General features: G+C 53.5%; 2 protein-coding genes across 3 annotated transcripts in view; both read left to right on the plus strand.

Annotated features, from left to right (window-relative positions):
- Nucleotides 1–6,825, plus strand: part of EEIG1 (estrogen-induced osteoclastogenesis regulator 1) — a 32,932-nt gene extending 26,107 nt beyond the window's left edge. Inside the window, exons 7-11 of the mRNA XM_081280874.1 lie at nt 1,683–1,787; nt 1,879–2,074; nt 2,512–2,633; nt 2,727–2,796; nt 4,206–6,825. Of these exons, the coding sequence (XP_081137000.1) occupies nt 1,683–1,787; nt 1,879–2,074; nt 2,512–2,633; nt 2,727–2,796; nt 4,206–4,251 (539 nt within the window). The 3' untranslated portion in view covers nt 4,252–6,825. The remainder of the gene's footprint in view (nt 1–1,682; nt 1,788–1,878; nt 2,075–2,511; nt 2,634–2,726; nt 2,797–4,205) is intronic.
- Nucleotides 6,826–8,709: 1,884 nt separating this feature from the next.
- On the plus strand, nt 8,710–11,427 carry DPM2 (dolichyl-phosphate mannosyltransferase subunit 2, regulatory). 2 transcript variants are annotated; one of them, XM_081278591.1, is made up of 4 exons: nt 8,710–8,787; nt 9,078–9,239; nt 9,955–10,057; nt 10,767–11,427. In XM_081278591.1, the coding sequence occupies exons 1-4, from the start codon at nt 8,785–8,787 to the stop codon at nt 10,823–10,825; spliced, it is 327 nt and encodes a 108-aa protein (XP_081134717.1). In that variant the 5' UTR covers nt 8,710–8,784; the 3' UTR covers nt 10,826–11,427. The 2 variants fall into 2 exon arrangements, with proteins under 2 accessions (XP_081134717.1, XP_081134718.1); XM_081278592.1 differs by having other exon boundaries at nt 9,078–9,167.
- The last annotated feature ends 2,002 nt before the right edge of the window (nt 11,428–13,429 follow it).

A 13,429-nucleotide genomic window follows, 5' to 3' on the forward strand; every position in this document is an offset into this window, starting at 1 on the left:
ATAAATCCCAGGCATGTCCACCTGCAGATGTGCTGAACCGGGGGGACAAGCCCAGCAGGTGGGATCTGAGTGCCCAGCGAAGGCCTCCCTGAGGAGGTGGCATCTGCACTGTGACCTTGGGTGTGGGACACGGTTTGCCAGGCAGATGAATGTGCTCTTGCCCTCCCCCTTGCTAGGTGAACTTGACTGACCATCACACCTCTTCAGGACCAGTGTCCTCTAAAAAATTGGATTGCTAAAAAAAATAAATAAAATAAGTTTGAGGCCAACCTCAGCTACTAAGTGAGACCCTGTCTCAAAATTTAAAAATGAAAAAAAAAAAGACTTAGTGACTTAGTTATTGTAATTCATTTTAATGTTTGTGAGTGTCATCCATGTTGCTATGTATTTATCTATAATGTGGTATGTGTATATTAAAGTTTGCATTTCCTAAATAAATAAATAAAAAGTGGGATTGCTAATAGTCACTACATTCCCACAAGAGTAGTTAGAGAGGAGGTAGGCCTCAGGTAGCTCAGCAGATGCTTCTTGGGTGGTTCTGCCCCCAGAGCCTAAACGCGTGAGGGACCCTCTGACCTCAAGGGCCCTGTTTTCTTGCCAATGCAGCAAGAGAGACCCAGAGCAGAGCTGGGTTCTTGCCTGCCGTGGCCTGGAGGTTGCATCAGGAAGAGCTGCGGGCACCACGCTCTCTCCAGCACCGGGCAGGGGGTTCCCAGAGGAGACAGCTGCCTGGGATCCTGACCACCCCAACACAGATGTCCTCGTGCAGGGTGGGAGAGGCACCTCTCCTGGGCTGGGTGGACTTTGAGTCCCCACTTGTCCCTGCAGCTGGTCCCCTACGGAATGCAGAGAACCTATTGAGATTTAAAGAGACCCCTGGCTTTAGGGGGCACATTGACAGGCTTAGAGTCCAGCCCATGGCCTGGGGGTGCTTGTTTCTGGAGCAGGGAGTGGGTGAGTCCTGTGTGTTGGCAGGGAGGCTGGTGGGCGGCACTCAAAGCCCAGCAGAAGCCCCTTCCCTGTGTCTCTGCTGGGGAGTGCGTTCTGAAGTGCACTGGGATAGAGACACTGAGCTGTCCTTTGGGGCCTGGCCTGCTCCCCTGCCCCACCCTGCTCTCCTTCACCTGACTAGGTCTCCTCCCATACCGCAGCCTCAAGGCCTTTGTCTGTGTCTCCTCTCTGGAAGACCCTGTCCCTGATGCCCTGTATGGCTGCCTCCTTGTGTGTGTGATCCAGAGGTCTTGGCATTTAGGCCATCTTCCCAGGGAAGCTTTCCCCTTCCAGCCTGGCCAGGGCCCGGATCACTCACTGCAGATAGGAGTAATTGCGGCTCAGTTTTTGCTTTTTTTTTTTTTTTTGTGGTGCCGGTGATTGAACCCAGGGCCTTGTGCATGCGAGGCAAGCCCTCTACCAACTGAGCTGTATCTCCAGCCCCTGTGGCTCAATTTTTGTTCGGCAGCCTTCCTCCTTGCTGGCCAGTAGCAGGTGTCCAGTCCTAGGAGGTCCCCAAAAGCTGTCTGTGGAATGAAGGGACCTGGGTTCAGATGGTGACTGTAGGTTGTTGCCACACCTACTAGATCTTAGTTTCTCGGTCTGTTATGTGGAGATAGGGCGCCCCTGTGGAAGGCTGAGTGCGTGGATGATGAGGGGGGCACCTCTGGGTAACCCTGCTTTCCTTCCAGGGCTCCCAGAGGAGCCAGACCAGAACCTGTCCAGCCCCGAGGAAGTGTTCCACTCTGGCCATTCCCGTAACTCCAGCTATGCCAGCCAGCAGTCCAAGATCTCCGGTGAGTGGTGGCCTGGCCTCGCTCCCATGTCTTCCCACATCCCCAGATTCCTCCTAATGACCCTCTCCGTGGCTGTCCTCCTACCTCCCAGGCTATAGCACAGAGCACTCCTGCTCCTCCAGCCTCTCGGACTTGACCCACCGCCGAAACACATCTACCAGCAGTAGTGCCTCTGGGGGCCTCAGCATAGCTGTGGAGGGCGCTGAGGGTGGTGAGCGGGAGCACCGGCCACCTGAGAAGCCACCAAGGCCTCCCCGGCCCCTGCATCTGTCAGACCGCTCATTTCGGTGAGTCCCACTGCTCAGTGCTCCTGGAAGGACAGACCCCTCCCAGTGCCCCCCTCCAGCTCTTACTTCTTCACCTGCTACACAGGACCATCAGGGTCCCCACTTCAGAGGGTTGGGTGGTGACAGTCAACTGCTGATGGTTATAAGGGACATAGCCCCAGGCCTGCAAGCCGCATGTGTGTAGTTAATGTTGTTTATGATTCTATGACTTGGTCAGGAGCATGGTCAGTGGGCCAGGAGACTCTGTGCTCCCTGAGTTGAGCCTTAGATCTTCCAAATACACGTTCTGAGGCCTGGAGTAGGCCAATGTCCTCTTTGTCAAAGCAGCCCTAGGTTGGTGTGAGGGTTAAATGAAATGCAACATGGAATGCAGCTGGAACATTCCAAGTGTCTTGTTGCCGCTCTGACTGATGTGTCTCTGTCCATCCCCCACCCAGGCGGAAGAAGGACTCAGTGGAAAGTCACCCGACATGGGTGGACGATACACGGATTGACGCAGACGCCATCGTGGAGAAGATCATGCAGAGCCAAGACTTCACGGATGGCAGCAACACTGAGGGTGAGCTTGCCCACATGAGTGAGCTGGGGTGATGGCGCCTGCTCTGGGAGTGTCCCCACCCCTACTCAACCTCCATCCTCCTTGTCCCCACAGACAGCAACCTCCGGCTGTTCGTGAGCCGCGATGGCTCCACCACTCTGAGTGGCATCCAGCTGGCCAACAGGTAGGGACAAAGGGACAGGGGAAGGGTTGCCCAGCGGCTATGGGTCAAGGTGGTGAGAGCAGTCTGCAGCCCCCTGACCTGGTTTTAAATGCCACCTTGTCACCACAGTGTGACCCTGGGCCAGTCATATTCCTGAGCCTGTTTGCCCATCTACCAGGTGATGTAGACAAACTCTCACCTCTGGTGGAACCCTGAAGGACACTCTCACAATGGGGGCCACTGAGAAAGGGTCTAGCACAGGGCTTAGCACACAGCAGAGGCTTAATGCATGTTTATTTTGGACCCTACTTTTCTTCCCCTTCCTGCTAGATCTGGGAACCCATAAAATAATGTTGGCGATGACTCTTTATAACATTGATGACTCTTTTTTAACATTTTTTTAAGTTATTGATAGACATTTATTTATTTATTTATTTATTTATTTTTATGCAAAGCTAAGGATCGAACCCAGTGTGTCACACATGCTAGGCAAGTGCTCTACCACTGAGCCACAACCCCATCCCCAATGACTCTTTAAAGCACCAGCTACATATCAGGCACTTAGCCAGGTGCCAGGGATACAGCCATGAGCAGCAGTGACGTTGAGAGGAGAGAGGGAGGGGTCAGACTTGTGCAGGAACCCTTCAGTGGTGGAGTGCTCCTCAAGGCTTCGGCTCAGAGCATGTGCCTGGCTTACACCTGCTCACCACGCTTCCTGCATGTAGGGTTGTGCTGAAAATTTTTCTGTGTTCAGTGGAAGAGTGCCCAGTTAATATCTGGGTCCAGAGCAGAAGAGACTTAACTAGACAGCCCAGGGCCCAGAACCTGCCATGTTGTGCTGCTCTGCTGACCCCTGCTGGCATAAGCTTGGAATTACAGTCACCATCTCCCAACAGTCCTCTTGAGTTGCCCTGGGTGGAGTGGGCAAGAAAACTGGGGGCTTCCTTGGAAGTTTGTAAACACCCCTCCGTAGCCCTCTCTGAAATTGAGGAAACGTGTCTGGGGGGAGATAATGGCAGGTGGCATGCTGTGTCCCAAACGTCCATGACTTACTTCACTGGTGGTTCTGGCCACAGTAGGGAGAAAGGCTGGCCAGGCTCCCTCCATGGCCTTCTAGGCAAACCTCACGAACCTCTGAGCCTTGTTTCATCATCTTTCAAATAAGCCAGGGTGACTGTGAGGATGGGGGCAGCACACTGGGAGCACGAGTGACTGGTGTCCTAGAGAGTCTTGTGCCAGCTCTCTGGCCCCTGCAGACTCTGATACTTAGCATCTCTGTCACCCTGGGCAAGTGACCACATTTCTGAGCTTCAGTTTCAGCCCCTCTATAGCTCAGGACTGCCTGCTTCTGAAGCAGCCCCAGGACCTGGCCCAGGGAAGTGCTTATAACTGCAGCATCAAGGGGACATGCCGATCTCTGTTCTCTGCAGGGTCTCCTCTGGGGTCTTTGAGCCAGTGGTGATTGAAAGCCATTGAGGAGCAGGTGAGCCAGCTGGAGAATGGTCCTGCCATCTCGGTTATCCAGACCCACAGCATTCCACGAGGAACCTTTCCCTTCGGATCCACACCGCATCTCCTCTGTGCCTCATCCATGTACTCTAGCCCACACCTGCCCCCAAGCATAATTCCATTGTCCTCCCATCCACGAGGGGAGCCTCCTAGCCTATGAAGGCCTGGGCACCACTGTGAATATTCTCTGAACCACTAGAGGGCAGGACAGGCGGGCCCATGCTGCAGAGGAAGACAAGAGATGGCCAAGACTGTTCCTGCCAGAGACTGACCTGGCCCCCAGCCAAGGATGCGCAGCAGCTTCTCAACATGTGGAACTGCTGTGGCCAAGGGGCTTCACCCCCTGTGACTCACATCAGCTTCAGCCAGGCCCCAACAAGGCCTTGCTCCATTGCCTCCATGTCCTCAGGGGACCAGACCACCCCCAGAATCCTGCCACCTGTGACCCGCTGCTTAGTACTTCAGCTGTCCCTTCCCTGTGTCCTGGGGGAACCGCTGGCGGCCTCTTCCTGGGAGCTAAGACCTCAGACCCCACCCGCATTCCAGATGAGAACTCGCCCTCCCCAGTGATGTTCTGCTGCCCTGGCAGCCTGCACTTTGCACATGCTCGTCCCCAGCACGGTCCCATCAGGCCACTCTTCCCCTTCCCCGTGCCACCTTCCCGAGGACTCCTGGGTGCTGCTGCTGTGCAGCCAGAGGCCCGGGGTCAAGCAGCCCAGCTGGAACGGGGCTCTGCCTCTGCTCTCTCTAGCCCAGCTCAGGCCTAAGACCTGTGCGGAGAAAGGCCTGAGCTTATGGTACCCTCTGCCCAGGGCTGGATCCTGAGCAGCTGGCTTTCCTGCGGGAAGGGCTGGGCAAGCACAGTCCCCAGCTCTGCGCTCAGGTCAGCTGGCCCAGGCTGTGGCCCTGCTGGAGAGGTGAGTGGGCTCTGGCTGGAGCTGGCTCCCTGCCAGACAGGTCCCCACCCTCCTCTGTAAGCACCCCCACCTCCAGGTTCAGAAGAGGTTGGGTCCCTCAGGGGCCTGCTTTCCCAGTGGGGAGCAGACTGGCCCTGCCCCCGCCCTGCCCTTGCCCAAGCCCCTGCTCTCAGCACTTTTGCCTGTGGTCCTTGTACTGGCTTGAAGGAGGGCTCTGGCCGCCTGCCAGGCCCTGGACAGACTTCCCTGCCCCCGAGTCTCTCTTATTTTGTATAAACCCAGCGGGCTGGTGTTTAGTTAGCCCTATAGGTTTTTTTTTTTTTTTCTTCTTCCCTTCCTTTTTCTTTTTTTTTTTTCTCTTTATTTTAGTTCTCAGTTCGATGTTTCTTCCTCCTCTAGTGAGGGGAGGTGCCTCTGTTCTCTGCCCCCACCTGCTGGCTGGGTCCCAGCAGGACTGTGGAACCAGGTGGGACCAAAGCCAGGGCTCTGGTTCTCTCTGGGTAGGGTGTAGGTGTCCTCCCCAGGTGGGAGGGTTCCTCACCCAGTCCCCAGCTGGCAAAAGTTGGGGTTTGGAACTCCCTGGCATTGGGACCAGAGCATTTCTGGGGTTTTTGTTGTCATTGTCTCAATCACCTAATAACTCTTTAGAAAGTGAATGTCAGAAGGTGCCTGTCAGGGTGACAGCATGGGCTCTGGCTGGAGAAGGCTCTGGTCAGCTTGGAGAATCTTTTCTACCTGGCAGAGACCTGGCACTTTAAAAGGAAGCTGGCTGCACTGTCTCAGATGAGGTGACCCCTAGAAGATGGGGAAGCCTGTGACCTCACCCAGCCCAAGGAAGTGCAGTCAGGGTCTTATTGGGGTCTGATTCAAGGTTCTGGGGCTCTCGGCACAAAGCAGCTTTGATGCTGTGGGGGAAGACTCCCCCAAACCAGGCGCTCCAGCCCCATACAAGCTAAGGTTTGAGCTGGATGGTCCCCTCAAAGGAAGACAGCCTGCCACCTCCTCCCAGGTCAGCCCCAGGTCAGGGTAACAGATCTGAGAATTTAACCCTAACCAAATGAAGGCTGGCTAGAGCCAGAGGCCTGGAGCTCCGGCCTCCTCCCCACGAGAGAGCCATTGCTTCAGCCCTCAGGTTCCTTCAAGCTCAGTGAATTCTACCAGGCACCTTCAGTGCCTGCACTTCAAATTCTATATATACAGAGAGAATATATTAGAGATATTTTTGGAAAGGAATTGGTCTGTGCAATGCCAGTCTGGAATCTTCTTGAAAGACAGTTTAACGTTTTTACCAGGAGATTTAAAGAAAATAAAGGTCTACAATATTTTTAAGGTTCTTTATTTTCTAGTCACCCCACAAATGATCTGCCAGGATGGAGAATGTCCCTGTCTTCCTGTCTCTAGGGAGGAGATGGAGGAGGGCACCATGGGTTGGTTTTTTTGTTTGTTTGTTTCTTGTTTTTAATCCTCCTTTCTAACAGAATGTTGCCACCACTGCTCTCCATCCTGTGGGCTGTGTGTATCTCTATCCCAGCTTCTGTCATAGAAAATAACATTGTAAGGGGAACTCAGCCTAGTGTCAGTGTCTTGGTTTGGGGGGTGGGGATTAAATATTGCATTTTTTGTTTATTTTGCTGTTTTGTTTTTTACCTTGCTATTTGCCATTTTGACTTTGGGGTCAAAGACAACATCAGAAGGAAGCTGGGTGTGTTAAGGTGACAGTCCATGGGTGGGGAAGGCCTAGATGACCAGGTTCTCCAAGACCTGACTGCAATCACAGTTGTCACTTCCTTATTACTACAGATTCCTGGGGAGGAAGCAGGCCCAGGGGGGCAGTTGCCATGCTCACACCTAGTGAAAGCTCTGACATCTGAGCCAGTGGGTTCTGACCAGGCTCTGCAGGTCAGGTGGCCTCAAAGGAGTCTGCCTGAGGGCAAATAATTACCCGGTTCCTCAGTTGCAAATGCAGATGAATGAAAATGTGAATGTACAACCCAAGCCACAGGAGGTGGCCATCTCTTTCCAGCCTTTCTAAAGCCCCTGAAAGGCCTTGTCTCCAGGCCCCTCACCCTGTTCCTGGGTCCCCAAGCCACAGAGGAGCCCAGTGGGTTAGCAAACTCTGGGAAAGGGTGAAGTCACCCCATGCCTTAAATGAGCTTAGAGGTGGCAGGAAGCCTAGAGGTTTGGGCCAGGCCAAAGGAAGGCAGCCACTAACTGTCCCAAAACATCATTATCTCCACTCCTCAGGGCTGACCCCAATCATGGCCCCTTTAAGCCCCAGAGGGCGATTATCAGTTCCTTCCCCTATGCAACCCTTGGGAGGGGAACGTTGTCTCAGGGGCCCCTAAAGACAGTGACAGACCTAAAGGACCCAAGAAGACATTCTGTCCCCAGAGAGTGAGCTATGCCAGATTCCCACCTCATCTATCGCCCAAGCTCCAAGTAGAGAGCAGAAGCTGGATGAGTCACTCACATCTCCCACTCTGTGCCAAGCCCCATTCTGGGTGCTGGGGATACAGTCATGACCACAGACCCTACCTTCAGTGAGTTCACAGGTAAGCAGGCCCAGGCCATGGAGCAAATCAGCTAATTCAAATACAGCAATGTGACAGAAACACATGTGGGGGCACAGAGGAGCCCTTATTTCCAGCTAGAAAAAGCAGCTTCCTGTGGACAGTGTGGCATCTGGTGAGACCTGATGGGTGAGAAGCAGCCACCTTAGGCACTGAAAGCATCAAAGATGATCTGGCCCAATCTCCCCTTGTTCTCAGGAAAGCACCTCCAAGACAGGATAGACCTGCCCACAGGGACTGTCAGAAACCTGTGACACCCTGGGCCGTAGGTGCAGTTGATGAAAGGAGGAGTCACCTGGATGGCCAGGAAAGCCAGGCCATAGTGGGTTGGGTGTCCCCCTCTGCAACTGAAATCGAAATCCCAGACACTCGGGAGACCAAGGCAAGAGGATTGCTAGTTTGAGGTCAGCATTGGCAATTCAGTGGGACCCTCTCTCTAGAAATAAAAAGTGCTGGGGATGTAGCTCAGTGGGAGAACGACCCTAAATTCAGTTCCCACACGGAAAAAAAAAAAAAAAAAAAGAAACAAAAAAGTCCTCCTCAGTGAACACGCTTTGCACTCCTTCCCTAAGCAGACAAATTAGGGCCTCGGAACCAGGGAGTGGGGTCCCAGGTTCCAACGTCGGATTCATCACCCACTGCGATTATTATCTTTGGAAGACGGGACTTCACACCCGAAACCCCTTCTAGCTCTGGCTTTGGGCCTATGGGATGTTTAGAGATGGACTTTTTGGAGGAGCGGGTCTGAGAGGAGTGTGGCCACCAACGCAGTCGGAGTTCCCGGCTCGGTTCCACTCCCTAGGGAGATTCAGGAAGCAACCCGCTTTACAATCCTCCTGAACAACTACATTTCCCGACATGCAAAGGGCGGGGGCGGCTGCCGGTCGCGGGTGATATGGGCCTGGGCCGTGCTATGGACTACGACTCCCAGCGTGCTCCGTGGCCCAGGGCCGGAAGGTCCCGGATCCGGAATTGGATGTGGTTCACTGCTCAAGTGGCGGAGCTGGGGGGAAATGGTGAGGCTGAGGCCGGGTGCCTGTGGGGTCGGAGGCGTCTGGGGGTGGGACTGGGGGGTGCTCGGGAGCGGAGGCTTGGGCACTCGGAGCCGGATTGCTCTCTCCTGGCCCGTGTACGGGTGAAAATGCTGAAGCCCGGCGGGAGCGCCTGGAGATGATGCAGAATCCGCCACTCTGTACAGCTGTTGAGTGAATGAGAAGTTTAGAGTGTAAATTGGCCGCGATGCCTCTTCCAGTAGTGCACCTAAATGGATAGTCGCTTCGTCTTCTGAGCCCTCCCTTTTCTCCAGGCCACAGGGACAGACCAGGTGGTGGGACTCGGTCTTGTTGCTGTTAGCCTGATCATCTTCACCTACTATACCGCCTGGGTGATCCTCTTGGTATGTCTGCCTCCTCCGCCCTCGGCTCACCTTCCCCCATCCCTGGATCTTGAAGTCGACCCCTTACACCATGTGAGCAGCTGCTACGTGCCAGGCACTATGCGGGGTGCTTTACTTGCCTTATGTCATGAAGTCTCCAGAAAGCACTAAGAAGGTGCTAGTGGGGTCTGCATTTTGTAGATGATGAAGCTGAGGCCCAGAGAGAAAGGTCTGGCCCAAGTTTGCCTGGCTACACTTGGAAGGTTGCGCAACATTGGGAAGCCCTGACCCGGGTTTGCTTTGCTTTTGAGGGGGGTTCTGCACTTCCTTTAGCCGGCTGGCTCCTGAGTATATTGAGAAACCATGGGTTTTATGAGGACTTTAGGGGGGTTTTGTTTTGTTTTCATATGGAAAAATCTGCTTAATAAGTGCAGTGTGTTTGGAAGACAAACTCATAACTTGATATCCTGTAGAGAAAAAATATTAGTAAAAAATGACCTGGGAACCCAGACTGGGAATTTCTGGTGAGGCCCGTAGCTAGACTCTCTTAGGGCAGGTCCTTTGTCTTCTGTTCACTGCTGGCTCCCCAGCACTAACCTAGCGCAGGCACTGAGCAAGTGCTCAGCAAACAACTTTTAAATGATCAGAGGAAGGAAACGGCAACACCCAAAATGCTATCATCTTAAAGAAAAGCAAATGCTGTCTCAATGCTCTGAATGGAGTCAGTCCTTTGGAGGAGACGGGATGTTTGGGCTTGGGGGCTGGGCAGGGTGAGCAGTGCTCATCAGAGCTCTGCCCCTCATGCCAGCCATTCATCGACAATGAGCATGTCATCCACAAGTTCTTCCTCCCTCGAGCGTATGCTGTTGCCATCCCCCTGGCCGCGGGTCTCTTGCTGCTCCTGTTTGTGGGTAAGTCATCAGCCCCAATCCTGGGAAGGATGTCACCCTTTGCCACCACCCTCTCCTACCCTTGGCATGCTTTCACACTTTGGCTATTATTATTGTACATCTTCTTGAGGCTTCTGGACCCCTACTTTCCCTGAGGTTTCTAGGCCACAAGTCAGTAACTTCTCTGGTCTTCCCAATGCCTCAGGCTCTTGGGACTAAGGGCTTGTCTCCCCCCCCCCCCCCCGCCATCATCACTTGGCTCACACCTCAGTCACTTCCCACCCTCTTGTTGCCCTGGATCATAGATCCTGCATCTCTTTACCTCTCATGGCTTCCTTGGGAAAGGAACTGTGTCTTCAGCACCAGCACAGGCTGTGACACTGAGTTGGTGCTTTAGAGTCAATCAACAGATGACTGGACAATAGGATTAATGAGCCGGTGGGTGGTGGGCAGGTAGCAGGGGCATGAATAGGGGAGTAACACATGGACCTCGTTGGCCATAGAATCTAAAGCACTAAATGGAGCTAGCATCTTGCCTGTGGCGGGCACTCACCGTGACTGTTGAATGGATGAGTGGATTTGTGGTTTGATGAACGGGAAGGAACATGAGCAGCTGGCTTGGGGGTGGTTGGGCAGGGAGATGACTCTCCATGTGGTCATTTCACCCTGCCCTGGCCTCCCAGCACCACCAGCATGGTATCAGCTAGTCTCTCTGGTCCGTACATTCCAGGATTATTCATCACCTATATTATGCTGAAGAACCAGAGGGTGACCAAGAAGGCTCAGTGAAGGCCCAACAGAGAGGAGGCTGCCGGCATCTTCTCTCCGTCCATCCCCTCCAGAGCAGGGACCAAGGTCAGAGCCTGAAGGACAGTCCAGGCGAGGCAGCCCCTCCAGCCTGGCTGCCATGCAGCCCTCTTAGGGATGGAGCTGCTCAGGCAGACCAAGCCTCTCCTGCTCACTCTTCCAGAAGCCAGGAGGAGGGAGAAAGACCTGGAAGCCTCCCTTTCATTCCCTTCCGTCTCAGGGCCTGCCCGCCTCTCTCTCAGACTATCCCTTTTCCCTCTGGGTTCCACCTCCTTGCTCAGTTTCCCTCCAGTGACATGCTGATGACGTGGGACTTAGCAGGATGTGAGGAAGCACATGGCCTCTCCCTGTGTCCCCTGAGCATTGCTGTTCCCCAAAGGCAGCTTCTGAGTCGGATACAGCCCAGACCCCACAAGGACATCTGGACCTGGAAAGCCCTGGGGAAAGCCTGAAGACCCCAGGGCACTGGGACACATTAAGGCAGCCACCCCAGGTCCCCAGGCCATGTTTACCTAGGACTGACGAGCAGGCTCCTGGCCCAGAGTGGCCTGTTTGGGAGAACTCAACAATAAATGTTGATGGTATGTTTGTCTCTCTGTCTTCCTTGAACAGGGGAGCGGGGATGGAGGGGCTTGGAGCTGGTCCTACATTGGTCTCTAATCAGGAGACCCGGGTTTGTGCTGTGCCTGCTCTGCACTGTCCCTGTGCTGATTATGGGCTAAAGCAGGAACTGGGACAGATGTAGTTCTGACTGCTAGAGTTCACAGCTGGGAAGTAGGCAAAGGCATGCCCCTCTAATACTTTAATTTAATATGGTCTAATATTTTAGGACCCTTGGGTCACTCCCCTAAGTGCCCCAGTCTGTGGTCCATCTCCTGCGTCCAATAGCTCAAGTCAGTGTGGCTGTGGCAGGCTGCTTTCACTGGGTGTTCTGTTGAATGAGATGGCAGAGGAGACAGCCTGGCCATCTGTCCCACCAGCCCCTCTGAGCCTCAGCTCTCTCCCTGATGCACTTAGGGAAAACCTCCATCCCTCAAACCTTGGGTGCTCACTTGTCACAGAGAAAAGGGGACCAGCTGCAGACACAGTGGCCCATCCTCAGCTGCTCCACCCTCTCTATCCTCCAGGCCACGCAGAGCTGCCCGGTGGGCTTTGGATCCTGTCTCTAGTAGAGGTGTCCTGTCGTTGATGGTCCCCTCTCTTCTGGGAACTGTGTAAGCAGCTCCTCCCAGTATGTCCTGCCATGCTCCAGGCTCCCGCTTACAGGACTCTCCATCAGCCCAATGATTCCCTTCAGGTCCCCCCCACACCTCATGCTGTACTCAGTCTCTCCCCATCACTCCAGGAAGACTGTACCCACCAAAGCTATCAGTGATGTCTGCTCTTTAAATTCAAAGGACACTTCTGCTCCATTAAGCTTGTGACATCTTTCAGTCTGTGATGACTGTTCTGCTTGATGTGTCTCTGGCCCTCGTACTCCTCTATTCTGCCATGAGATGCTGGGCTCTTCAGGGTCGGGTTGCAGGCCTTCTCTCCCCATACCCTCCCTGGGTGACATCACCTTTCTTCTTGTCACCTTGCAGACTCTCAGTGCCCCTCCCCACACTCTTGAGCATATCACCTTATTTCCTTCATCGCCCTTCACACTGAGATTGCCTGGTTCGCTTATTGGCTTATTACATTGCCCCCTAGAGTGGGCGTGCCACCCATGCAGGAACCATGCAGGCCTCATTTCCCAGTCAGTGCCCAGCAGAAGCTTGTGCTTGATGAGTATACATTGGACCCGTGTGAGTAGGGGGTGCCTTCAGCCTGGCTCTCCTTTCAGCCTTGATGCATTAGTCCCTAGCTGTCTGCTGGAGGTTGTGTTAGGACCCCAGATTCATCTATCATGAGCTGAATTCTCACTTCCCCCAAATCTGGCTTCCTTCAAGTCCTGTCCCTCTCATGACTGATTTTCTATGTCCCCATCCCTGGCTTTCCTTCCCAACTCCGCATCCACATAACCCCAGCCTCTGCCAGTTTTCCCTCCCCTAATCTCACCCCAGCCAGCCATATTTCTGGTGCCAAGATACCATCCTCTGCCAAAACCAGGGAAGGCTTCCTCACTGCCCTCTCCTGCATTCCAATGTGATTGTGCACAATAACCAGTGTCCTTTCCTGCTTCCTCTCTCCACATTTTTTTTTATTGAGCATTTGTACATAGTACCAGTGTCCTTTCAAAAATGCTTATCTGGGGCTGGGGCTGTGGCTCAGTGGTAGAGCGCTTGCCTAGCATATGTAAGGCACTGGGTTAGATCCTCAGTACCACATACAAATAAATAAAGGTATTGTGTTCATCTACAACTAAAAAAATAAAATGCTTGTCTGGGGGATTGGGGATGTAGCTCAATGGTAGCATGCTTGCCTAACATATACAAGGCCCTCAGTTCTATCCCCAATCCCACAAAAAAAAAAAAAAAAATGCTTATCTGAGCATCTTTCTCACATTCGCCTTTACTTATAATGCTTCTCCGGGTTCCTCAAGACCACTGTCAACCACCACACCAGTAAGCCCCTACATGCCTAATGATGTTCTCTAATCACTTC

The sequence above is a fragment of the Spermophilus citellus genome, assembly GCF_964194105.1.
Source record: "Spermophilus citellus genome assembly, chromosome: 2".
NCBI lineage: Eukaryota > Metazoa > Chordata > Mammalia > Rodentia > Sciuridae > Spermophilus > Spermophilus citellus.